The sequence below is a fragment of the Cuculus canorus genome, chromosome 24 (assembly GCF_017976375.1).
Source record: "Cuculus canorus isolate bCucCan1 chromosome 24, bCucCan1.pri, whole genome shotgun sequence".
NCBI classification, from domain to species: Eukaryota; Metazoa; Chordata; class Aves; order Cuculiformes; family Cuculidae; genus Cuculus; species Cuculus canorus.
The window spans coordinates 5,077,087-5,104,336 of record NC_071424.1 but is presented as its reverse complement, the minus strand read 5'-3'; the positions used below and the strand labels follow the sequence as shown (position 1 = coordinate 5,104,336).

The 27,250-nt window shown below is 45.4% G+C and overlaps 1 protein-coding gene across 2 annotated transcripts; it reads right to left on the bottom strand.

Moving 5' to 3' along the window:
• On the bottom strand, positions 1 to 25,318 carry MAPK14 (mitogen-activated protein kinase 14). 2 transcript variants are annotated; one of them, XM_054087937.1, is made up of 12 exons: positions 25,043 to 25,318; positions 16,312 to 16,441; positions 12,811 to 12,869; positions 12,343 to 12,454; positions 11,782 to 11,811; positions 11,286 to 11,333; positions 10,752 to 10,866; positions 9,702 to 9,773; positions 1,904 to 1,983; positions 1,311 to 1,389; positions 840 to 1,013; positions 1 to 370 (listed from the first exon to the last, which is right to left on the bottom strand). In XM_054087937.1, the coding sequence occupies exons 1-12, from the start codon at positions 25,156 to 25,158 to the stop codon at positions 303 to 305; spliced, it is 1,083 nt and encodes a 360-aa protein (XP_053943912.1). In that variant the 5' UTR covers positions 25,159 to 25,318; the 3' UTR covers positions 1 to 302. The 2 variants fall into 2 exon arrangements, with proteins under 2 accessions (XP_053943912.1, XP_053943910.1); XM_054087935.1 differs by lacking the exon at positions 1,904 to 1,983 and adding an exon at positions 4,078 to 4,157 and having other exon boundaries at positions 25,043 to 25,315.
• Between the last annotated feature and the right edge of the window lie 1,932 nt (positions 25,319 to 27,250).

Below are 27,250 nucleotides of genomic sequence, written 5' to 3'. Positions count from 1 at the left end.
TTCCCCAGGTACCCCAGCAGTGCAAACTGGCCGAGCAGCGTTACTGGGGAAGGACTACGGAGCAGTCGGAATGGGTCTTCAGAGGCTGCCCCAGGCCATACACAGAACACAAGAGAGCATGCAGCATGTTTACACAGACGCAGCTTCCTTCCCTCCCCCCTCCCTCCCCAATTCCACACACACAGAACCCCTCCACCAAGGAGAATATTGTTGTGACGAGGCACTTGAACGATAACTGGAGAGTCCCTATAGAAAGGCCTTCCCCTCACAGTGACATGGGACGAACAGGAGAGAGCAGCTTCTCAGGACTCCATCTCTTCTTGGTCAAGCGGTGGTGGCACAAAGCTGATGACTTCATCATAAGTCAAGCCTGGTGGGAAAAGCAACACAGAAATTTAACAGGCAGTACTAAAGACATCCCTCAGGCAAGAAAATCTGCAATATTAAAGCCTCTAACACAATTTTAAATGAAGATTATGGTTTAATTAAGAAGAAAATGAAAAGTATGGGTACACTTTTCAGAAGCAAACGTAAAACAGTAACAGGTACTTCCAGAGCATTGAGATGCGCCTTTGGAAACAAAGACATCAGAAACTATGTTGCCTATCTGTTCATACACTCGTAGAACCAGGTTAGTTAGTCCCATTAGTTACCAGGGACTATGCTAATTATGCACGTGAAATGTGACAGATTCACTCAGTGTAAGGACCTCAGAGGGAAAAGGATGCCCAAGCTTCTATCAGCGTTTGTGCCTCCTGACTAGCACGGCCTAGTGAGCGCAGCTCACTGAACAGATCGCGAGGGAAGCGGGCTGGCACACTCCTGTCCCCCAAACTCACTTTTCCATTCTTCGATCTCAAGTTCTCTGCTTTCAAAAGACTGGTCATAGGGGTCTGCCACGGGTTCATCGTCTGGGTCGTGATACTGAGCAAAGTAGGCGTGAGCCAGCGCTTCTGCGGCAGTAATCCGCTTGTCTGTATCCAGTACCAACATCTTCTCTAGCAAGTCCACGGCTGCAATGGTACCGATACAGAGAAGAAAGGATTTTACACAGCAAGCTGTGTGATGCTGTATCCAAAACACAAGCCCGTAAAAGCCCCGTGTGTATCAGGAATCTGCAGTTTCTCAGGGCCCACCTATCACACCCAATTTCTTCCTCTTACACCCTCAGCCCACACATACTCTGGAAATGGCACATAGCTCTGCTCTGAACTACTCTGCAGCCAAAGAAAACTTTGGGAAGTGTTGGTGTCCCAGGACATGCTAGCCTCAGCTCCTGGAAGAGCCCAACACTTAACAGCAAATCTTACCGAGTGGGTTGGCACCAATAAACACATTTTCAAAGTTCATTTTCGGCATGTAAGACAAAGACTGAATGTAGTTTCTTGCCTGTGGAAACAAATGCTCTGTTGAAGAATAATAAAATCCAGCCACCAAGACAGAAAACATTTCAGTCATCCTGAAGCACCGGTTATTACGGTCTCTCTCCTCGACGAGCCTCCACTTAACTTATTCTGACACTCACTAAGCCCCTCAGCGTTATCCCTTCCCAACTAAAGGCCACTCAGGACAGCAGAGGAAGACCTGACACTACTTGGGGTTCATGCAAGACTGAAAAGCAAAGAGCCGATTGCCTCAGAGTCCCAGGAAGGCTGCGTGCAGTACGGTGTCTGTTGTGAAGCCACACAACATGACATACAGTGCAAAGCCAGCTCACATCCAGGCTCTCCTGTACATCATAAGTCTGTGTCCACATCTCAAGTCTTCATTTAGTACAAAAGCCTCACCGAGGAGCAGGTAGTGAATTGCCCACCCCATGCCACATGCGAGCTTTTAATTTACAGAAGCAGCAAACGCTGTGCATGAAGCCCTGCCCTGCAACCCCCCTTCTGCTCCGTCTCACCTCGTGGCTGGGCATCCTGTTAATGAGATAGGCTGGGGGTGTTCCCGTCAGACGCATGATCTGCTGAAGCTGGTTAATATCTTAAGGGCCTCGTCAAGGGCTTTGTTAAAAACAGTGCAACAACCATTTTAAACAGAACACAGCTGCATACAAAGCATCTCTTCTGCAAACTACAAGGAAAAAGCCATACAGGCAGAGCCTGCTAATCTTTTCCAACACTTGTGAGAACTTTAGTGAATGCACCAGTGAACACTCAAACCATGGAGAATTACGGACCAGTGGGTTACAGTGTCAGTACAGAAAGCATTTCTGTCCGGTGTGAGTAGTGTTACACTACAATACAGTTGCATTCACATCTACTGACAATTTTAAGCCACCAGAATAAACGTTTCCTTTGGCTCCAACTACTCCTCAAGAATTTTCCAAGGCTGCTGCAGTTACACAAAACCTCAGGAAAATCACAGGATCGTGGAATTATTAAGGTTGGAAAAGACCTCTAAGATCATCCAGTCCAACCGCCAAACAAAAACTAACACAGGAACCAAACTGGTATCCTCAGTGTTGGGTACCGGCTTTTTTCTTGCTGCACAGAAAATACTTGAGTTCCTTGTGGTGCAAAGTGAAATCGGCTCACAACCGACACCTCCTTCTGAACAGCTTTGAATGCACTTTGATCCGTGGGCGAGGTGACAGAAGGCAATAAATGCAGAATTAGCAAACATTAGCATTGCATAAGGCAGAGTTAGCTGATGTCAGTAACAGAGAAAGTGAGAGCAAGTAAAGTAGTGCAGCAGAACAACAGAATTCATTACAGCCATACACTATAGGCCCTCCAACACTGCTTAGCTTTGCTACCTCCATACCAGGGAAAAAAAAAGGTAGAAACAGTACCTTACTGCATTTGTTTTTTAAATAGATTCTTGATTGGACCTGGCCAAGAGCAATTATTCCTTTTATTGTGCAATATAAAATAAAATAAAGATGACCCACTTTAATCTTACGTATGTGCACCAATCTTTTGCTCAGCCTAGTCAGCCTTCAAGCTTATCTCGCTCGCTAATCCCCCGTACTTCAAATCCCAGGCTGCCCTTCAGGTCAGTTCCCAAGCAGCCCATGTTATTCCATTCTAGCCTTTCCAAGGGCAGAACTTCCCAGGGATTTTTACATCAGCGTGATATTTAGCAAGGTGACCAACTGATTCCAACTTACGCTGCGCATCTACATCAAACGTAACACAAGGCCAACCTTCTATTTACCGTCACTGTTACATGGAAAAGAACTTAAGCTGCAGTACAAAATCATCTTATCACTCTCCGCTGCACTCATCCTCTATTACGTACCAGGAACAGCAGTGACTTGCTAAAGTACGCTGTTAGTTACCTCTACGCAAGTTCATTGCTCACTATGCATTAATCTCTTAGTCTGTGCTGTTATGGCATTTCTTTTCCATTGTTCATGCACCTCTCCTTCAGAAACAGGCAGAATTAAATGCCATTTAACCCTGCCTTCACAGAAGTTTGTGGCAGAAATAGCAGTATAGAGGTCACCCTTTAAAAAGGAGGCTGCAGAAAGCTTTTTATGATTACCTTTATAAAGGGCCCCTTATATCAATATCCCTCAAACACACGGCACAGTTACATCCCCAGCAGACGATGTCCTGTGTGCCCTGGAAAGAGCCACAGAAAAGGCCCTAAAAGCATCTTGGATTTTATGCTACAGAAACAGTGATTGTGGCAGTTCTGTTTCAGCAATTAATCCTGGCACAGAAGGGACAGTATGTTCAGAGGGTAAGACAGTTGCTCCTGTTCAGAAAGATCCTTGGGTAGGCAATCTGGAGAAATAATAATTGCGATGAGCCTCAAGCTCTAAGCTGTGAAAAATCCTTCCCCAGCAGCATCTGATTACACAACGCCTCAAAGTAGAACCCCACCAACTGAAAGAAAAGTCAAAGCAGTAAAATGGGAATATGAAAGGAAGAAATTATACTGCAGGCAGAAATAAGAGGAATAAAAGATCACATACACACAGCATATGAACTCAAAGCCATCCAAGAGCAAAGAATGACAAAGGAAGAAAAATAACAGAAAATAACACTACAGGCAGGCTACAAAAGAGCAACACACAGACTTGGGACTTCCGAAAGGGCAGATATTACAATCAAAGTGTGAACTCACAGACTCTGAGGAGATTTTCTTCAAAAGCTCAGGCCCTGGGGTTCCAACGAGTCTCAAAATGAGCTTCAACTGATCAATATCTAATGATGGACCATAAAGGAAAATGCTGGGACAAATCAAAATGAAAAGCGCAACATATCAGCCTATTAACGTTGAAAGTTAACACCTGCCCAGACCTGACTGAAACGCTATTTTAAGCAAACTGTATTCATTCCTCTTGTTTATGATTCCGTGCTCCCTTATAAGAGTTCTGTCTGCATCAGATAGATCGAACAGCTCGTCTCAAATACACTGCATGCATTGAATTGGCCTCTGCATCCGTAACTACGGTGAGGCAGCAGCCGAGGCTTCTGCCCCACTAGCACGGAACGGTTCCCATGCTCGCTTCGCCCTCCAGGCCCCACACCGAAGTAGCAGCAGTTGCAGGATTAGGCTGTGTTAGTGACAGATGAGCTAAAGCAGAAGGTTGGTAAGTGTAGGCTCCAATATTAAAGTGTCCGGGTCTTGTGGCCACCCTCCAAGGTAACTCAGCCACTCCTAAAACTTGGAAGTTAGAAAGTGACTGCATGCTGCCTGTGACTGGCAGCACCCCTCACCTGACATGGGGTGCCCCTTTCTCGGGCACTGCACCCCGCAGAGTGTCCTCCTCCCACCAGCTCCTGGGGATGAGGCCCTGCACCCAGATCTCCCTTCTGTCCAGCAGCAGAGAGCACAGAATGTGGGCTCAGATCCAAAATCTGTGCAAAAAGCTCTCAGGACACATTGCAGATGCAAAGAGTGTTTTGCCCAGAAGGGAGCTTCCACCAGGCCATGGACTGACCTGAACTGTCCTCTTTAAAAGGCCCAAAAACTTGGCATAAGGGACAAAACAGAAGCTTAAGGGAAAAACTCTAGATTTATGTCTAAACCTCAAGGCATTAAGGAGATACAACTTATCCTTTAAACTCCAGCAAAAGAATGGTCTCCCTTCTCTGCATTATCCTCCCTGCTGCCCTTCAAACCTACCAGTGGTTTCAGGCTGTGTCTGTAATGTTTATATTTGCCCTTCAAATTATATCAAACTAGCTACAGATTCTCCTTTCGATACAAGTTTTTTTTTGCAGGATCAACGCCTTCCTGATGTTTTAAGGTCGAATCACAATTCCTTGTTAGAATATCTTGTAATTCCAGTACTACTAGAGCTTCAAAACCAGCTTCCTGTTTTCTGAAAAAGCCTCAGCACTCCTGTAACACTGGCAAAACGGATATAAGGAAATCACCACTGCTTTGCTAAAAACCTCTCTTTTGATGTAAATAAAGGTTTACATATGAAACTAATTAAAAGCCCTGGAAATAGCACTTTGTTGGAACAACTGAACTAATTTTCACTTCTCAAGTTGCTTGGTGAGCTCCCACCTACTTAAACACTGGGAACCTAAGAGTAAATCCAGTGCACTGAGCTGGATTTAGCTTAGCTGCGGAATTGCCGACTCTTAATTGTCAATGCTTAAAAACGAAATCAGTACAGCAACTGGTGAAGAGGATTAGCAGAGAGTGCTATGCTAACCACAATTAGCACATGTAAATTGGCTTTTCTTTGGCAACTGTTTAAAACAGCCCTTACTCAGCCTGGTGCAAGAAGAGTTGTGCAGATTGCAGACTGACTGCTAACGCGCCTCCGAAGTCACACGTCGTGCCTCAGTTTAAATATTTAAATTCTTTTAAAGGCATTTCAAATCATGTGCACCAGGTGAGCCAGCAGTGTCGCTGCCCAGGCTGCTGCCAGCTCTTTTCCCAGGGAAAACTGGAAGAGACTCATGTAATATGTGTCAGTGACTTCAGATAAACAAGAGGAAATATGGAATGTGTAATTGGCACCGCCACAGGCATGCCAAAATCCAACCCCTGCTTCTAGATGGAGGACAGCCACTTATTACGTGCTGAACCTCAGCATTCATTCAACTACAGGGCCCACCATGTCCCAAAGAAACAGGCCATAAGGAATTAAAGACAGGAAAAAACAGTAAATGCAAAGCAAAAGAAAAAAAACACATGTGCATGGAGGAGGAAAGCGCAGCATGCAAACCCCAAATGCCATCATCAAGGTGCCCCAACAGCTGACGAGCCTCAGTGATTCTATAATCAGAACCCAATCTGCCACCGCCGTCAGCAGCAGGCGCCACAAGACCCTCAGAGCTCATCCGGACAAAGCAAAGCTCAGAAGTCGTTTTAGCTGCCACCACAAGCAAGAAGATGTATCAGAAGAACACGTAATTTCAGATGGGTTAGTTACCATGGGAGCCTCAAACTACTGAATAAAACCAGCAATAAAAATACTCTTCAGAGTTTAAAAGGGAATACAGTCAACTTAAAACATACAGAAAAAGAAAATTGGCTAAACTACAAAACATTTGAGATAGTCTTATTTTAACTTTATATCATTCTGTGCAAGTCAAATTGTCAAACAAAGTCAACTTTCCTACTTATTCGCATGACTCATTCACATTAGGAAAGCTGTAAAAAAATAAGAATATACATGTTTAAGAGAAACTGATCTCCGCATAAGACAGATGTGATAATAACAAAAAGAAAGCCTCTAGCTCTGCCTTACACTAAAAGCCCAAAGGACTCTGATTTTTGTTACCTCAGGGTGTTTTTGTCCCCGACTAGTCTTTCCCACATCTTGCTCTCCTTCACCTCCAGGCAGAGATTTTACCAACATCAGGAATCCACCCTTTATCCCCATATCCCCACTCTGAGATTAAAACAGGAACGATTCAATTATGTCACATTCAGATTCCAGTTTGGAATATTGCGACAGTCCTGCAGAGCAAAGCCCACATTAATCACAGGGTTTTTCACAATACTTGCTTTAAGTCAATGACACCCACATTTAGAATCGCTACAGATCAGGTCCTGCAGAACTTAGAACTAAAGCGCAGCATTGGTTTAACAGAAGCATAATCATCACAGGCAGCACTGAAGATCATCATCCCTGAATACAACTTCATTACTTACCAGATAATTAATCGTGCAGCTTGCCTACACTGAAGCCCCTTACAATAATAGATGCATCTCTGGGCCATACATAGAAATATCTGATGGCAGTAAATAACATCACAGCAGTTCTGCTCAATCCTTGGTGTAAGGAACCAGTGTTTCAAACCAAGGAACCACCTGAACGGGAGGATGAGCACCCAGAGAAGGCATTCACTACTCTTTCACTATCGCATTTGTGCAATGTGAAGCTATAGCTGAGAAAATTAATGTCTCCAGACGAAAATCAAGAATGACATATTTTCTGTCATCGAAGGGAAGCCATTTCCAGCTTCCTGAACACACAGAACACAGTCACATTGCCTCCAGCTGCAAAGTGAATTCCCTGGAACTGCGTGGATTTGGATATAGCGTGTCCTTAGCTACCAGAAGCACAATAAATACACCTTGAGTTGTGCATGTTTAATATTAAAGTCAGCAATTGCACAGTGATGCTATAGAAGGAACACAGGACTCTGCAAAGCTGTGGGTACAAGGACACTGTTAGGAGCCCAGAAGCGCCCACCAGGACCTACACCTAGAAAATGCCTAAAACTTCTTCCAAAAACCATGCGTACATAAAGACTTCAAAAGAGAAACCTGCCAAGACAGAAAGCAGCTAGAGCCCTTCGTCACCTCCCTTCTGCTGTCTTTAGGTATCAGCAGGCTGGAGTGAAAGCTGACAGCTTGGTGCCTTCCCCAATCCTCGTGTAAGTGTTATGTTCACAAGGAAGATTCCTAACCACAAACCCTGCTCCCCTGGTAGTTCTAACCCCCTGATCAAACAGCAAATATTAAAGCAGGGAACCACACACAAACTGTAAGAACTACAGTACTGCCAATTTTTGTCTGCAACGGAAAGGATAGGGCCTCATTTTGTCTTAACACTTAACCAATTCAGAACAGAACATTTAATTCCAAAGCATTACTACTATTTGCAAAAGAAATGGAGCATTTGAGATAAAGAACCACAAGCACCTGCTAGGCAATTATAAATTAGTAAAGTATCTTAATGGGACAAAGCATATAACTTAGATGCTGAAAGTAAACTCTGTCTTGCAATGCTGAAAATTCACAGCCAAGAATGCAGTTGGAGAAAAACTTCACAGGCTTGGAAGAGAACTGTTTTGTTTGAATTCATAAAGAACACATTGTGAAGCATTTCTTACCTAGAGCAAACATATCAATTGCAAGTAACAAGATTTTTAAAATCAAGTGTCACTGTTACTAGGGTGAAATAATGGCGAGAGCTAAAAGGCTTTTGCTTTGTTTGACTCAAAAATTCTTGATTTCTCATTCTTTCTTGAAAGAAAAATTCTGCTGAAACGAAAATCTAGGTGCTAAAATCGGTGGATAGAAATATAGCAACTTTCTTCTAGCTTCCAAGCCACTTCCACGTTCGTTCCGTTTCTGACAATGGAAAAATAGGGCTGAAATGACTAAAGAGCAGAGTACAGCAACTTCACCAGCTTGGAGAGAGGTTATGGCATGGAGACAGATAGAAAAAGAGAAAAAAAGGATAAAGTTAAAGCACACTGAAAAGGGAGATGACACTGCATCAAAACTGGCATGAAAACCTTCTCCCACGCCAGAGTTTTAGATTCCAGATGCTTCCCAGAAGTAACACAGCACACAGGTGGCCAGCACTCCAAACACCAGCTTTCACGTAAGCAAATGTAACATAGTTCAATTAACAGCTAGAAACACTTGCAAATCAATAAAATCCATTTAACAAACTGTGGTTGAAAGAATAAAATTTGGTAGAAGGTGGGCAATATAATTTACTCTGACAAACACAGTCCAGTTTCCAGTCAGTGACGAGTCTTGCCAGTGGTAAACTACCTGTCTGTTGTTTGGCTGAACAAACACCAGTTCTAAACATAACGATTTTCATCAGGTCTCAACTCTAATTTCACAGGGAAAAATCGAGACGAAACCTCCCAAAGTGATCCCATTAATTTGCCAAAGGGTCCTACCCAGCCTGCTTTTGTGTGGCAGAAGAATAACTCTGAAGAGATGTTATTGCAGCTTGATTTTTCACATCAATACAAGCACCCAGCAAACAGAGGTTCCCAGTCTGTTTGTGCTCAAGCATGGAAGTGGAACCAAAACATTTCAGAGCAATTTGGAGCGAGATCCTTGGCACTAAAGAACCCAAAACCCACTGCTTTCCCAGCAGGAATACAGAATCCCACCAGGATACAGAATGGAGGCCAGAAGGATGCTTCACATTTGCTGGAAACCTGAAGCATGAGAAGGTTCATAGCAGACAGCCTACTCCACACAGTTATTTTCTACAAACTCAGAGAGCAATGAACGTAAACGAACTTAAAGGAAAGGAACTCCCAGAAACAAACAACATGTGAGTAATTCTAGTGATGCTAACAGACAAAAAGAGGAACAGATTTGCCTTCTTGCAGATTATGACTGTTTCATGTGCAACAAAAAAACAAGAACTCACCTCGTCATACTAAGTAAAAGAAGCCATTAATTTAAAAAGCAAACAAACAAACCCACAACCAAACCCAGAACTTCTTTTCTTGTGAGGCATTTGAAACTGAAGATCTCTAACTTCCATTTCAAGAAACTGTATTACTTTCAAAGGATACGGTCTGTGCCAGGGAACAACGTTCTTCCAGTCAACAGCTCAGCCATAATGCATCCCACTGACCAAATATCAACTGAACAAAAAATAAAACACAAAACAACGTCATGCAGAAAACGAAAGCCTCAATAGAATCACTCTATCCAACAAGTACAAACAGCTTTATCCTTAAGAGTCTCATGGTGCTGAAACAATTGGAGATACGCTGCACTCTGATACTGTTCAGTAACTTTGTCACCTAAGACTTCTCCAAACTACAGAACACAAGAGCAGGCAAATATTCTTTCCACAGCATAACAGGCATTAAGCACCAAAGAGGAAGAAACCTGCTCAAGACAGCTCCGAGGAATGAATTTGCCTACAGCCTCACATAAATCCTACCCAACCAACCAGCAACTATCACACCACAGATACGAGTCTATAGACACAAGAGGAAAAGAGAAAAGAAGAAAGAACAGTCAAGTATGAACAAGTAGCACATTATTTTCTCTGGTTCATATGCTCTCCTGTACCAGAACTATTCTCGGGGTGTGCTTCTCCTCTCTGTGCCTGATCTGGATGTATCTGGAAGTAGGGAAGCACAGTGTGTTGCTGAGAAGATACTGGAAGCTGGAGGAAGATGGAACTGTGAAGAAGTGGCTAAGAAGCCAGGAAAGGATTCACACCATAAACTTCAGGCATTTTCCAGCATATTCCCAGCAGCTTCCTAGAAACACACCTTCTCCTTATACAGATTACATTCCATTCCCTTTCTTGAAAAATCACTGTGCTAGGAAAAATACAGGATAAGAGTTGACAGTACTTTGCTGATTTCAATTTCAAAAGCTCACGTTTAAAGAAGTCTCGTGAATGCCGCCACAATGATTCTTCATTTACACCTGGAAAACTGTTGTTCAAACACTAATCCATAGCTTCCTCCTTTTAATCACCTTTACTGAAGCCTAATTACTGTGATTGCCAACTTATGTGATCAAATGGAAAGGAGGACAACCAGAGGACAACCTCCTTTTCCAGAATTCAAGAGCTGAACTGCGGTGTTAGTTGAAAGCATTACCTGTCTGGTTGTAATGCATCCAATTCAGCATGATCTCCGGAGCCCTGTACCACCGCGTAGCCACATACCCGGTCATCTCATCATCCGTGTGCCGGGCCAAGCCAAAATCCAGGATCTGCAGAAGAGAAGAGGCATCCACCAACTACTGCAATGGAACAGTGCAAACTAGTTACAGCAAATAACCAGGCAGTTATGGGATAGGGTGGAGGAGACGTGGTGCAACTGCAAAAGCAGATTATGAAACTAAATTTCACAACCAGTTAAAAGACACTAGACTAGAACAGCATAGAATTCCACCAGAATTATGTCTGGATATCTTCTCACAAAAAAACCCCAAAAAACTAAAGCTGTTAAATCTTCATCTTCACATGATGAGATACATCCTTACAGCCCTTTGTAGCTGGGAAGGACATTATTACCTCAGACCATAAAAGTATTTCCATCAGGAATTATTCTGCCTCTAATTCCAAGTGACATCCACAAGGCATTCACTCAAATTCCAGTCAAACCAATCCAACCTTGTGACTACATTACCTTTAGCTCGCAGTCTTCATTTACAGCTAAGTTACTAGGTTTTAAATCCTGAAAAAATAAACATCAGAATTAGCAACAGCTTGTTGTTTCACAGGTCTAAAGTAGGTAAAACTGTAAATGTAGATAGAAAATAGATTCTAACTGGCAGTAAATATCAACTCTCCATACTCAGGTAAGTTATTTCATCCCAGAATCAGCTCTCCTGTGGTACTCAGAGGTGTCACACGTAAGTAAAAATGCATAAAGGCTCATTGCAGCACCAGAGCTGTATATACATATTTAACAAATAGGGAACCTCTTTCACAGAGACAAGAGGCAAGAACAGAAACTACAGATCTTGACAACCACTTCCCATGTTTTAACCTTTTGACTGTTTAAACGGATTAATTCTCGGAAAATTTCTTCCTGTTCCTGTAGGTGCTACATTAAAATTCAATGCCACGTTTCTTAAAGACGTTGGTTCAGTACAGGAAGTCATCTCAGGATAAATACTCACCCTATGTATTATGTCAGCTGAATGGATGTACTGCAAGGCAAGATGAGAAAGTTAATACAACAGACCGAGTTGCCTCCGTCTCATTTCGTCACTAGACAACACCGCCCTGCCCCATCCCACACAACTCCAGCGCTACAGCCTGTCTACAGAAGGATCTGATGATGCACTTATGGGTTTCAAACAGGTAGGTGTTCCACTTGGGCTCTCCTTAGGGTCACCCAGGAGCACTGCCACCACGAGCAGTACACCACAAGTAAACAAAACTGAAGAAGTGGAATATTCATAGAGTAGAGCAGAGGGTGGCGTACTTCCTAATTTTCCAGACTCTGCCCATAAGAATGTATGGAAATGTCTCCTTAAATAACACATCGCTTTACCGATACAGAGCTCTGAAGAGGTATGAAGGGAAGGAACAATAATAATGTGTTATCTACAATACATTAGGAAATTTGTGGAAGCCCTGCTCTGTACTCCTCTGAATTTCTGAGGACAGGACATCAGCGAGAACTTCCACCTCCTGCCAATGAGCTATCAGCACTCAGGTAGGACAGGCACAAGTACCTTCAGTCCCCGAAGAATCTGGTAAATGAGGAATTGCACATGGTCATCCGTGAGTTTCTGGCATTTCACAATGTTGTTCAGATCTGCTCCCATCAGGTGTGTCACCAGGTACCTACAAACAGAAGGAAACACACAGGCTGTGAAGCAATCCCTTCTGCATGATTAGGATAAAAATCTCCCCGCGAAGCTCCAGTGGCAAAGTTGGCCATCCCAAGGCGTGTTGCTGAGTGAAATACAGTTCACAAACTTTAAACTGACACAGCAGGTTAGTACGTCTATCCTTACCGGTCAATGAAACGCAAGTGAATAAGTGTGAGGAGCCCAATAGTTTAGGGTGTCCTGGTACCTTTTGTGCTGGAATTCAGAACAATGACAGACAAATTACAGTAGCAAATATTTCTACAACAATCTGGGAGATGCAAGGGAGGTAGAAACGCTGTTTTGTTGCGGTTCAGAGAAGTTACCTACACATCATTGAATTCTTCTAGTGACTTGGCAGGAGTGAACACATCCAGCAAACCAATCACCTACAAAGAAAAAGATAAAGTGAAAAAGCTGCAAAATACACTCATAGTATAATATGACACAGTTAACAAGATGCTATGGGGAACAGAAAGTACTCATTCCAGTAGATGTTTCATTTCCAGCTATGTGAATAAGTCCGATGCAGACAAATTAGTATTCATAAAGATCAGAAACAAATGTTCCATTCTTGTGTAAAAAATAAAATTATTAAGGTTGAAAATATACTGTTGCCTTTTCACAGCTTCATCCACTTAAAGCATCAAATGGGAGCCCTAACACAGGCAGATGTAAACACTGGCTTAGAACTCCTCATTTCAAAAACCAACTCCAGTTTGTTCAGGAAATAAATGGATGAGTAAAACAGAAAAAAAAGCACCAAACTTTGCTTCCTGCTCAACTCTTGGTTCTACTGTTGACTACTGGGAGACTGGATTTGTGGTGAGTAATGGCTAGAAAAATTTAAGGATAAGGAACACAAGCCATGAATAATAATGACTATGTTAGAAACTAAGTTGGGAACGCAGTCATGCAATGAGGACCCCATCTTCGCACAGCTGACAGCTTCAGTGCCAGTTGCACTTTCTGCCCAAAGAGCAGCTACTCCACCTCTCATTTCACAGCTAAACTGTGCCATCAGTAGAGAGTAGAAGGACACACGTGTTACTTTGTGGAAAAGAGGACCACACTGTTACCCCATAATTATTTCCTTTGTCATTTACAGCATTTTAAAAAACTGAAACACTGGTCGATAAAGTTTATTTTATTTTTCACTGAAATGTGCTTTTAAATCTTATTTTCCTTCTCTCAATAGTAAATATTATTTTATTAATATATTATATAAGGACAGGTTCTCTTAATCCACCTCCAAAAACACTCCTCTTCCCTTTTCAAGTCAGCATCTGACTTCTCTCGGATACACAAGCACCACACACAACTCGGCACCCTCAGTAATGGTTCAGGTGTGCACATGAAACCAAGAGTTGGATTCCCGTGTTCCTCTTCACATCATCCTTTTTATTCCACTGTTTACACTCGCCAAGGATGTCAGACTCAACTGAATTACCTTTAAGCAGAGAACTTGAGACAAAACCTTTGACGAACCTAGGCTGTGTTTTTGGAAGAAAGCAAGTGGATAGGAAATAAAAGCCTCTGTCTAATCTGTATTATACATTACGGATCACATTGTATTGGGGAAACTGAAGAGAGAGAACACTGTCCCACCTCTCTTGATACACATCACAGCAACTCCATTTCCAGACAGACATCTTCACACAGCAATATTCACATCCACCCAGTATAATATTTCTCATGTTTACAGTTTCTTTCTCCAGGGGACTCTTCTGTATCAGCTTTTACAGAAAAATTCAACATTGCCCACCTAGCTTAGCCTGGAAAGACAAAAACTGACTTTGCGGTCTAGGCTTCAGTGTTTTTTCATTTCTCACATCTATCTTCCTCCACCGCAGAGCACAGTATCAAACCATCCATATCTTCCATCCGCTTCCACACACACCTACATACCGTTATTCTGCAGCGCATCTCTGACTCACTTCTCAGGAAGTGCAAACACCAGTCAATTCAGAATCCAACTCCTAACCTTTTGCTTTCCCCTCCTGTTTTAGGATATCACCGAGCTCATTAATTTCTTCAGAAGACAACAAACCCCTTTGCTCTCCCATCTGCTCAGTGTTGTGCTTTATGCAAGCTGACAGAGCCTCCTGGAACTTGAAAATCCAATGCAGATACGCTCAGTGCTCTGCAGGTCCATTTATCTGCTCAAGACAATAACGAACCAGACTAGATACAGGCTACAGAAAGCTGCCCTCAACAGCCGTACCTGCCAGCTTTGATGGCGTGTTCTGTGCCACATAAACCCAAGTGTTTTACTTCCGAACTGGATCCGCATCAGTTAGACATCATCTCTGCTAGGCCTGCCCAAACTGGCTCTGAGCACCTCTGCATCTGCAGGATTTGCAAACCACAACCTAGATAAACTTCCCACAGATAGATGACGGTACGATGAACTGATAACAAATCTTTCTATATATAAACAACTTCCTTTCATCTCTTAGTCTCAAAGCTACATCGGCTCTTTGCAATACAAATTAAAAGAATATTAATGAACACCAGGCACAGAACTATCGCAGCACCAGGCACAATTTAATTTTCATTGCTTAACCCTATTAGCTTCGACAAAACCGACTGATATATTGATTTTTCTTTTTTTTGGGGGGTAACAAATATTCAAACCTTTTCTGTCTGGAGAATATTTCAGGTATGAGAAAAGGCTCAGAAAAAACTGATGTTAAGGGTGGATGTTAAGCAGGATTAAATGCTACCTCTACTGTGGAGACAGCAGGATCATACAGAGACACTGAGTATTGTTGACAATAGCATGTACATGCATCAAAAGCTCCAATTCTTTAGCCACACTAAAGCACCAAGAAGATTTACAGGATACCAGCTGCTGCTTGCGTTTTTAGGAGCCACAACATACACCCACCCCTGCCAAAAGAGAAGTTCTAAACAGGCCATCCAAGGGGAACCCTGCAATGGAACGACACTCCTCTGGCTTTGTGCGACAGAAGCCCAAGGTTTGCTCAGCCCACTCCCCACGTTTCCCTTCCACTACGCTGGGGTTTGTTGGAACAAATAGGGGGGGCAAAAAAAAGAAGAACTCAAGAGCTTTCCTTTCCTCTTAACACCCTGACAACTCCACAGAGGGCTGGTTATAAGATGTTTTGTTCCACTGCAGGTAATCTTTGCTCCAACCAGCAGAAAACAGAACCATGCTGGTGTGTTAACGCCACAAACACACAGAACTGGTCAGCCAATTGTATTCCATACCAACTGGAGGTTATATCAAAAATTAATTCCATGTAACATTTGTCACACCCCCTTTTGTTTCCCTGTTGATTTAAGTGGATGGCTTGTACGAAAAGCCATCCCATTTCCACCTCCACATCTCCTTTTTCCTTCTTTACCTACAAAAATCTAGCGAACATCTACCCCACACCCTTCTGACATAGAAAAGCCAAAGCCAACAAATAAGAAAACCCTCGAGAAGATACCAAAAGCAACTTGGAGATCATTTTTTACATAAATTCTTAAAATAACAAAAACTTCGGCTTACTACAGCAGGCAAGTAGACTGTGAGTGACACCAGCTGTGTCCTAAATCCTTAAGACAGCATGAACCTGCCAAGCGGTCATTTCCAGCTTGTTCTAGGAAATATTAAGAATTTTTAATACAAAATCAGTTATGGGAGTTTGGGGATTTTTTTATCTGCATGCTTTTCTACAACCATAATCCCTCGGACAACTGGAAGCTCTGTATTTGTATTAGAAAAGCCTCTGCAACAAGACCCTTAAATGCCACGATGCTGGATGCTCACTGGATGGTCCAACTTCAGACCAACTTTTCATACTACCTCCTTCCACTTACATTTTCGTGTTTCATGTGCTTAAGCAGCCGTAGCTCTCGGTAGGTCCTTTTGGCGTGGATGATCGACTGAAATGGTCGGGATAGCTTCTTTACAGCCACACGCAATCCAGTTTTTGTGTCAAAGGCAGAGCTACAATAGAGAGTAATCACATAATAAATAATTCATTTTGATAAACGCCTTCAAAGCCACACTTAGCAACCCCAGAATGCGGTCACAGTCAATCCCATTTCTGCAGCGACAATAATTTCTAAGTCTACTGGTCCACAACCTGCACCCCCACCTCAAATTCCCATGTACTTCCGTGACTATTGGCATCTACAGAAATTGTTTAAAGATGAGTCTTGTTCACACAGTAAAGGGAAATTTTTTAGAGCAAAATAAACGGTTATGGCTTGTCCGTCTAAAAACAGTTGTGCTTTTAAACATAAATATGGCAGCAAGACTCTGAAGAGAGGACGAGTACTTGTAAGTCTTTCCTGTCTTTCTAAACATTTTCACACACCACAATTCGTCACAACACGCTATGCTCAAGATATTATTGTTTATGGTTTAAGTCCAAACAAAAATCCAAAGCCTATGCCTAATAAAATCTACTATGTTGGTTGTTAATCACAATCAAAATCAAACCTCTTTTGTAAGTCACATCTAATCCTAAAGTCTTGTTATAAAACAATACATGTGAATAGAAAATATTTACCTGTACATTATCCAAACTCATCCCTTTAGCAGAAATTCCTACATAAAACCTGTATGCAGAAATAATGGTGGTTCTTAGAAACCACAAAGACCAACTCCATCCTATTTTCTAACTTCATACGCAGAGAGTTGATATTTTGTACTGTAAAAGCACCTTTTGAATTACATTCTGTTACAACCTACTTATAATAACAGGAAGGAAAAGCTGGATACTTGTCAAAAACCCAAAAACTTACCAGATGAAGAACTATGTTAAGTTTATGGTACGCTGCATAAAATCTTCCAGACCTTAGGGTTTATATGTGAGGCACTAAAGATATATTGGTGAATTACATATCTTTATTTAATTTAGCTGTGAACTAAATTACTCCTCTTTCTTCTCTTCTTTGATATTGTTATCTAAAAAAGCTCTGGTTTGTCAAAAAGGAATGAGGAGGAGAAGGAGAGAATGTGAAATCAAGGTTACTCTCGATTCAAGATAACAAACAAGTGGAAAGTATGGAATGGAGACAGTCAGAGAGGGACAGTATTTCTTTACTTTCCAGCTGCATTCTGATTCAGGGTAAACTCCCGATTCCATTTAAAGGTGAGTATGGACTAGTGCTTGATAAGCATCAATTGAAAACGAAAGCTATAAATTAATAAATGTAAAGTGTGAAGCAGTTGAACTATCAGAGTTCCAAAGCAGTCCTAGAACAAAACCCACCAAAGCTCCTCTTCGAAATAAAGGTAACTGCCATTTCTTTTTAAAGCAACTAACTGGAATTAACTTGCAAAGAGACTCCTTATCTCAAAGTTGCTCAGTTTCCAAGGAGCTTTATGAAAAATGGAACACAAAATAGAAGCTTGTTTCTATGAGCCGTCATCCTTCCCTGGGTCCTGCAGGAGAATGGAAAAGCCTGCTGTGCACGACAGAGGAAGAGCATCCCCTCCTCTAGAAGTGGCACCTGCACACAGACAGGGAATGACCTCGCTGGAAGAGACATGAAAACACAGCTAGAGAGGCCACAGGAGCAGCGGACTGTCACAGCCAAATTGCTCAAGCTACACTGCACTGTCCCAAAGAGTGTCTGCTATTCCCTCTTATATATCGGTGATCCGTCACACCTCTCTCAGCCCGGGACAAAAGCAGCCATTCGGGTTTTAAGCTTGATTTTAGATGATCCTCAGCAAGTCTTTACACACCACTTAGAATACCACTATTTAAGCTGCAACACTTCATGAACCATAGAATTCAATTTTTTTCAAGCTACACGCACCATTTCACCCTATACAAACACATCTAATTCAGGCTGTCTTTATATGACAATATTTTAATGAAACTCAAGGTGTTTTCTAGGACTTGGAGCAAAACTACGATTAGTCATCATAACTCAACACATGTTCTTGTGAATTAATCATGAACCTGTACCAGCTTTTGAACGCTTCAGGTACAAAAGGCAGCATTCACTAATCTCTTTCATCTGGAAAAGAAGGGGATCCCCTGCATATTAACCACCTTCACAGCTGCACAGTCAAGTTTCTCTCTCAGTTTCCACAAGATTCTCTTTAGAGAAGATTCAAAGCCACCAGGCGTAATGGAATTAAATTTCCTTTGGACTTGTACATCTTATTTTTAATGACATTTTGGGGGCCATATCCAGTCCTCATTCTGCTGCCATAGATGTACAAACTCCAAGAACTGCAATCAGCAGCACTGAGAAACTGTTTAACAGCACAACGATCCTGGGCTTGAGCCCAGGAAAGAAAACCTTGTATTACTGCACATTCACAACCTACAGCTGCTCTTAGAGTCAGAAGAATTCTACACTGGGTCATGTTTGAGGCCTAAGGACTATTTGCCTACAGATAAAGGCACGCTGAGTAATTTTCTGGATACAGATAACTGCCTAATGGTTTTCACAAGTACAGAACACAGAGCTACAGCACAGCTGTCACGGCAGAGAACGTTTGAAAGAACACTAAGCTGGCTTTCATCACAGAGTTAAACTAGCTGCATTATGCTGATCATATTTCAGCTAAAAAAGCCCAATTAGGAAAAAAGTGCATGATCCACAGTTTAAAATCCCTTTAGAAAACAAGACTGCACAGATTTATCACAGCTTCCACCTTTTAACCACTGCACTAGAGCATGCAAGTTGTATCCATCACACCCTAAGTGAGCTAAAACAGTGATTCTGAGCTAAACTGAATCGAACCCAGAACACCAGAGCTACAATGAAGCAATTATTTCAGAGAACATATTCACCAATTTAACTTGTATCTTCCCAGAAGTAACATTGAGGAAGTCTGAGGAACTGACGGACACACAAAATTACTCAAGAGTGCTATTTATGTGAACGTTAGATAATCAGAATGTTAATTTTTGTGCAAAGACTATATTGCTAAATACAAATAGCACACTGCTCATCGCCAGCACCTATGCAAAGACCCAAGCTAACCAAGTCTCTTTAGTGATACCCACGGAGTTAATTGATGCACCCCTAATTACATGCAGAAAATGCACAGCTCTTGTACCTGACAGTTTATCATTAACACCAGTCACTTCCGAGCTCAGTCTATAATGCATTTCAATCTGTTACCCTCCCAACACACTTTATAGGCTGTAAATCTCGTTCTCCTGTGCTACATTGGCTTCTGATTCTAAGAAAGTGGCAACAAACATCTCCCTATAGCACAGAAATGCTCACACTAATTTCATTTTGTAATATGCAGAGGTCCCATGAAGTTCAAACTTCTTATCTTTCCTTTCAGAGCTCTTCTGTGCGTGCACATCTCCTGCTCAAGTCCCTTCCTGTAATCCTGCTTCCACAGTTGCTTCACCCCACTCAGGTTGAGAGCTCTTCCCATATCGTTCCTCACACATCCACTACACCTCACTGGAGAAGTAGGCATCTGTCCCTCCAAGTGCATATGTATTTTGGAGGCAATCACGCACTTTTATAAGGGATTAGTAACCCTAAAGACACACGTTGGCAAAAAACAATCCACAGAGGAACTGTTACTGCAAAGGTGATATTCAGAGTTGTGACTTCATTTCCCCTGGAGCCTAGTATTTTAAAATGTCTTAAATCATTAGATTTCTGTTTGTTTGAAAGGAGAGGGAATTATCTCAGTATCTTCATAATATCCAGGAAATTCAGAGTTAGTGTTGTCAGCTGTGGGTCGAAATGGGAAGAAATCACAGGTTGTGGAAGGGCTCATACCCTGACAGTCCACAAACAACAAAAAAAGCTAAAAAATCCTAATGCAAGATTCTGAGAAAGAGTAAAGTTTGGAAAGGAATTGGACAGCCAAGACAAGTAAGGCAATACAGGTGGCCTGCAAAGCAATCAAATAAATCCTTCTACAAAGGTATCAATAAAACACAAAGAACTGCTGGAAAAAAAACACAGCAATGAACTCCTAAGATCACACAGCATTGGCCTTCACAGTGCGTTAGAGACTGATGGCAGATATGGTCAGAACACCTCTCCGCTCAGCTGAACTAATGCCCTCCAGCACACACAAGGAATGAAGCTGGAGCATCACTTTGCGAGTCATTGATCGATCCATCTCCACACAGCAACTTCCCCCTGCGAGATGCTGCCTTACCCAGGCTCCTCTCCTCCTTACAGGAATTATGACAAGACTGATACTCCAGCAACCCACACGTATTTTAGGGCAGAGCTGGTTACAAAACCCTCCTCATGCAAAAGACTCCGTCGTGCGAATATATAAAATTGTCGCAAGAATAAATGGAATAGCATTTCACACAACAGATGCCACACAGCAACCATTACACGACTTAGTAACAGTCTGAGCATACATACCCATGTTCCTTGACATTTTGGAACTGAATCCCTACTTGCACCTCCACATAGTTTCAGTTTTAAAAGAACTGATCCTAAAAAATAACCGAGATGGCTGTTTGAAAGTTCTTCTTCCAACATGGCACTCGATACTCCCAAAACCACTGGAATATCTGCTCTAAGTTCAAGCTGCCTGCAGAAAAAGCCTCTTCCTCTCCATCCACTGACTACATAATAAAGTCAGGATGTCATATTAGGGTGCTTGAAGTCATACCCACATCACACATTCGCAGCGGCCTACAGCAGACAGCTCCACGTCTAATGATTCATCTGCTGGGTTAATTCTTTCTTTTTTATTAATTTCCCTACACGCTTCCTAGAAATTCCTCATTTTTTAAATACCTCATCTTGGCAACTAAATAAACAGTTGAACATTTTACCACATTCTCATACAGTAACGCAGCAGACAGACACTGAAGTCTATTTAACCATTCAGTAAGGATGGTTAAAGCCCCACAATTTACTATTCCAACACAGAGGTACCTCAAGGTCGGTCTCAAATAAAACCAAGTAACATTTTACTGGAGAGAAAAATCTCTAAAGGGACAGAGAGCAGAACAAATCATTGCAGGAATATCCTAAATACTACGCATCACACTCACAGCTTCATAAAATTACATATATGTGCAAAGGGGTTCTGTTTGTTGGTTTTGTTTTGTCTTTTCTTCAATTCTGACACACTTTCCACATCACATATCTTTCTGACCTTATCTTAATTTTAGAAGAACATACAGAGAACCACTAACACGAACTGCACTGACTCGCGTGCCACATGTCTGAAATCGCTTCCAATACAAAAGTTTTTCAGCTGGTCTGAACGCAGTTGCACAATTTCTGAACGTTTTCACACAGCAAAACAGGAAATCCATGATGCAAACTCTTTAGTTATTGGTTATGAAAACAAACTTTGGAAGTAGTACAGGCACAATGGAGATTGCACAGAGGAGGGAACAGAAGAGGAATGGGCTAGAGGGAGTAGGATCAACCTTAAAAATACCATGGACAAGGCATTGAGCAAATCATTTCCCATTACATGTGGGAAGTTATGCAACACTGTGGCACTCACAGGGGGTATTTAGCAGCTACAGCAGCGAGGCCCTTCTTTCACCAGAACTAAACCCTTCTATTTTAAAAACAACTCGACAAATACACTGGTTAATCTCGCTAGTAGAATTGCCTGGCCTTTGTCTTTTATGAAATGTTAAGTATTTGCACAGCTGAGGTACAGCAGTTTAAGAAACACACGCTATTGAAGCTGAATTTACTAACAATTTTATAACAACGGTTTAAGAAAAGCTGAGAACTTTATTTCTTTAAAACTGCAGCACATGCAAAGCAACTCCCTGCCTTCTCTAGTAGAGGGCAGTATGCATCCCTCCTTATGACAGAACATAAATGATAGTCGTGATCTAAATTTGCATATTATGTTAATGAAAAAATATGCCTGCCTGCTCAAATGCAGCAGCAGAGCAGATATGCAATTGTTTTATGACCTGTATTTGACAATTCTGCCCACACTTTGACAGAGCCAAAGAAGAGAATAAAAATCAGAATGCTCCCACAGAAGGCATTTCTTAAAAAGACAGAGTAATCCATGAACACTTACATACAGCTCTACATGACTGCTCAAACCGACTCACACACAACCTTGTCTTTAAGCAACATATGTGGCCCGGTTAATTTACGTTTAATGATTCAACATATTTCAGCAGAGAAACTACAAATTAAGGAAGCATTGTATTGTGCACGTGTAACCTGTTCTACGTTTTGTTCCTATTAGGTCAGCATGAAAAGCTAAGCTTATCTTCAAACCCTCTGTATTTCTGCAGGACTCAGAGCAGGACTTTACTCTCACAAGACTGCCAGACTACAGTCCAGCTGTCGTTCTACAGCAATAAAACAAGTTTTCCTACATTGGTCTCCTATTGCCAATAAAATATTGACACTTGTAAACCTGCTGTTACAAGTCAGGGATGCAAAACCAGCTCTCTGCTCTCCCTGCCTATCAACACATTCGAGTTAAAAACATAATTGCCTTAAATACAATCCATCCTTCAGGTCAAGAAAGAAACTGGGACAGGAGCTGCCAGGCCCTGGGCTCTGCACAGCCAGCTCCAGGGGCCTTGCCAGCCCCCATCCCTCTCCGCCTCCACCTCCCAACTGCAGGAAGGCACAGTGAAATATGTCCACATGAGATCACTCGGGGAAGAGGGGGGGTTGGGACGCGATTATCTTCCCCTGCAAAAATGTTTTTGGTGCCACCTGCCATGTGGTGCAATCCCCGACGCATTCCAAAGCCCAGGCTTCGGCTTCCCGACAGCACAGCTCTTAAACCGGGTGGAAAAATGTTTCTTGCACGAAGCCGGTACAAAGCCAGGAGAGAGGAGCCCCGGAGGAGCTGCTTCCCGTGGTGCAGGGTTTCCATGGGAAGAAGGGGCTGAGGGGGTGTGCAGCGCCCTGATGCAACCACCCCTGCACCCTCGCACAAACCTGTCCCTTCTCCACCCCTCTGCACCCTCACACAAACCTCTGTCCCCCCTTCCACCCCTCTGCACCCTCACACAAACCTCTGTCCCCCCTTCCACCCCTCTGCACCCTCACACAAACCTCTGTCCCCTCTTCCACCCCTCTGCACCCTCACACAACCCTCTGTCCCCCCCTCCACCCCTCTGCACCCTCACACAAACCTCTGCCCCCCCTCCACCCCTCTGCACCCTCACACAAACCTCTGCCCCCCACTCCACCCCCCTGCACCCTCACACAACCCTCTGTCCCCCCCTCCACCCCTCTGCACCCTCACACAAACCTCTGCCCCCCCTCCACCCCTCTGCACCCTCACACAAACCTCTGCCCCCCTTCCACCCCTCTGCACCCTCACACAACCCTCTGTCCCCCCTCCACCCCCCTGCACCCTCACACGGCCTCTCAACTCCCCTGCAACCCCACAAAACCCCCCATTCCCTCTGCACCCCCAGACAATGCTCCATATCCCCCACAGCCCCTGCGCTCTCTCACAAACCCCTGCACCCCCCCACAAACCCCAGTCCCTCCCACCTCCTGCACCCTCACACAAATCCCTGTTCCCCCTGCACCCCCTCAACCCCACCTGTCGCTCCCACCTCCCTGCACCCCCCGAACCCCTTCAATCCCCGTTCCCCCTGCACCTCCCCAACCCCACCTGCCCCCCACACCTTCCTGCACCCCAACAACCCCTAAACGCCTATACAACCCCACACATCCCCTCATCCCCCATTCCCCCTGCATCCCCTCAATCCCACCTGCCCGTGTCCCCCCCCCGGCACTCCCAACAACCCCTGCACCCCCACCCAAACCACTGCAAACCCCAAACAACCCCTGCACCCCTCAAACGACCCCTCGTCCCTCCAGCCCCCTGCACCTCCAAACAGCACCTGCAACCCCACATCTCCCTGCACCCCCTACACCCTCACACAAATCCGCATTCCCCCTGCACACCCCAACCCCACCTATCCCCACACCACCCTGCCCTCCCCCCCACCTCCCTGCACCCCTAAACAACCCCTACACCCCCACCCAAACCACTGCAACCCACAAACAACCCCAGCAAACCCACACATCCCTGCAACCCCACTCAAACCACTGCAACCCCCAAACAACCCCTGCAAACCCACACCTCCCTGCACCCCCAAACAACCTCTGCAACCCCACACCTCCCTGCACCCCCAAACAACCACTGCAAACCCACACCTTCCTGCACCCCCAAACAACCTCTGCAACCCCACACCTCCTTGCACCCCCAAACAACTCCTGCACCCCACCCAAACCACTGCAACCCCCAAACAACCCCTGCTACCCAACACCTCCTTGCACCCCCAAACAACTCCTGCACTCCCACCCAAACCACTGCAACCCCCAAACAACCTCTGCAACCCCACACCTTCCTGCACCCCCAACCAACCTCTACAACTCCACACCTCCTGCACCCCCAAACAACTCCTGCAACCCCACACCTCCCTGCACCCCTAAACAACCTCTGCAACCCCACACCGCCCTGCACCCCCAAACAACCCCTGCAAATCCACACAAATCCCCGTTCCCCCTGCATACCCCAATCCCACCTGCCTCCCCACACGTCCCTGCACCCCCAGTAACCCCAACCAACCCCTGCACCCCTACACAAGCCCCTGCACTCCCGTGTACTCACCAGACGGAGCCGTAGGCCCCGGAACCGACCGGGGAGAGGTTCTGGTATCGCTCGGGCACCTCCCACACGGTTTTGTTGAGCTCCTGCCTGTAGAACTTGGGCCTCTCCTGAGACATGTCGGCCCCGCAGCCCGCCCCGCCCGGTCCGGCCCGAGGGGGAGGCTCTGCCCGCGGCTGCAGCACCACCGCCACCTCCTCCTCCTCCTCCTCCAGCAGCTCCTTCCTTCCTTCCTTCCTTCCTCCTCTCCCCGCCTCGCTGCTGCAGCTTCTCCCGAGGGCGGCACCAGCACCGCCTCCTCTCCTCTCCCCTCTCCCCTCCCTCCTTTCGCACCGCCCCCCTTCCTCCTCCTCCTCCCCTCGCCCCTCCCTCCTCGCTGCCCCCCCGCCCTCCCTTCGCACCTCCTCCTCCCCCTTCTTCACCCCTCGTCCCCCCCACCCCTCTTCCTCCTCCCCTCCTTCCTCGCCCTCCCGCCCCCCACTCAGCCCCCACTCAGCCCCTCCTCTCTTCGCCCCTCCCCTCGTACCCCCACCTCCTGCTCCCCCCTTCCTTAGCCCCTCCCCTCCTCGTGCCCCCCCTCGCACCTCGTGCTCCCCCTTAGCCCCCCTCCCCCTCGCAGCTCCTTCCTCGCGCCCCCCTTCTTTAGCCCTTCCCTTCCTCGCAGCCCCCACTTGTGCCCCCCCTCGCACCTCGTGCCCCCCCCCATTAACCTCCCCTCGCCCCTTCTTCCTCGTGCCCCCCCCTTCGCACCTCCTTCCCCCTCCCCTCGCTAACCCCTCCCCCCCTTAGCCCCTCCTCCCTTCAGGGCCGGGCGCGGGGCCAGCGTACGGCCCTGCCTCCACCTCCCCCGCCCCCCCCGTTCCCGGCCTGCGAAGGGCGGGAGAAACCCCCGCCTCCGCCCCGCCTCAGCCACGCGCGGCTCCGCCCGCCCCGCCGTAGAAATCTCGCGAGAACTGAGGCGCGCAGGGCAGAGATGACCCAATATGGAACCAGCGCGGCGAGATCTCGCGAGATCAGGGCGGGGTCGGGGGTGTGGAGCGAGGGGCGAGGGTCGTGAAGGGGCGTGGCCTGTGGAGGCGGGGCTTGGGCGGACCGCCGTTGGGGCAGTGCTATGTGACGTTGCGGAGGCCGTGTAGGAGCCTTGGACGGGCATTGCACAGGCGTTGCACAAGCATTGCACGGGCATTGCACAGCCATTACACGGGCATTGCACAGCCATTGCACAGGCGTTACACGGGCATTGCACGGGCGTTTCACGGCTGTTGCACGGGCATTGCATGGGCATTGCACATGCGTTGTACAGCCATTGCACGGGCATTGCACGGGTGTTGCACGGGCATTGCACATGCGTTGTACAGCCATTGCACGGGCGTTGCACAGGCATTGCACGGGCATTGCACAGCCATTGCACAGGCGTTGCACGGGCATTGCACGGGCGTTGCACAGCCATTGCACGGGCATTGCACAGGCGTTGCACAAGCATTGCACGGGCATAGCACAGCCATTGCACGGGCATTGCACAGCCATTGCACAGGCATTGCACGGGCATTGCACGGGCGTTGCACAGCCATTGCACAGGCGTTGCACGAGCATTGCACAGCCATTGCACGAGCATTGCACGGGCATTGTACAGCCATTACACGGTCATTGCACAGGCGTTGCACGAGCATTGCACAGCCATTGCACGAGCATTGCACGGGCGTTGCACAGGCGTTGCACGGGCATAGCACAGCCATTGCACGGGCATTGCACAGCCATTGCACAGGCATTGCACGGGCATTGCACGGGCATTGTACAGCCATTGCACGGGCGTTGCACAGCCATTGCACAGGCGTTGCACGAGCATTGCACAGGCATTGCATGGGCATTGCACAGGCATTGCACGAGCATTGCACAGCCATTGCACGGGCATTGTACAGCCATTACACGGTCATTGCACAGGCGTTGCACAGGCATTGCACGGGCATTGCACAGCCATTGCACGGGCATTGCACAGCCATTGCACAGGCGTTGCACAAGCGTTGCACGAGCATTGCACGGGCATTGCACAGGCGTTGCACGAGCATTGCACAGCCATTGCACGGGCATTGTACAGCCATTACACGGTCATTGCACAGGCGTTGCACGAGCATTGCACGGGCATTGCACAGGCGTTGCACGAGCATTGCACAGCCATTGCACGAGCATTGCACGGGCGTTGCACAGGCATTG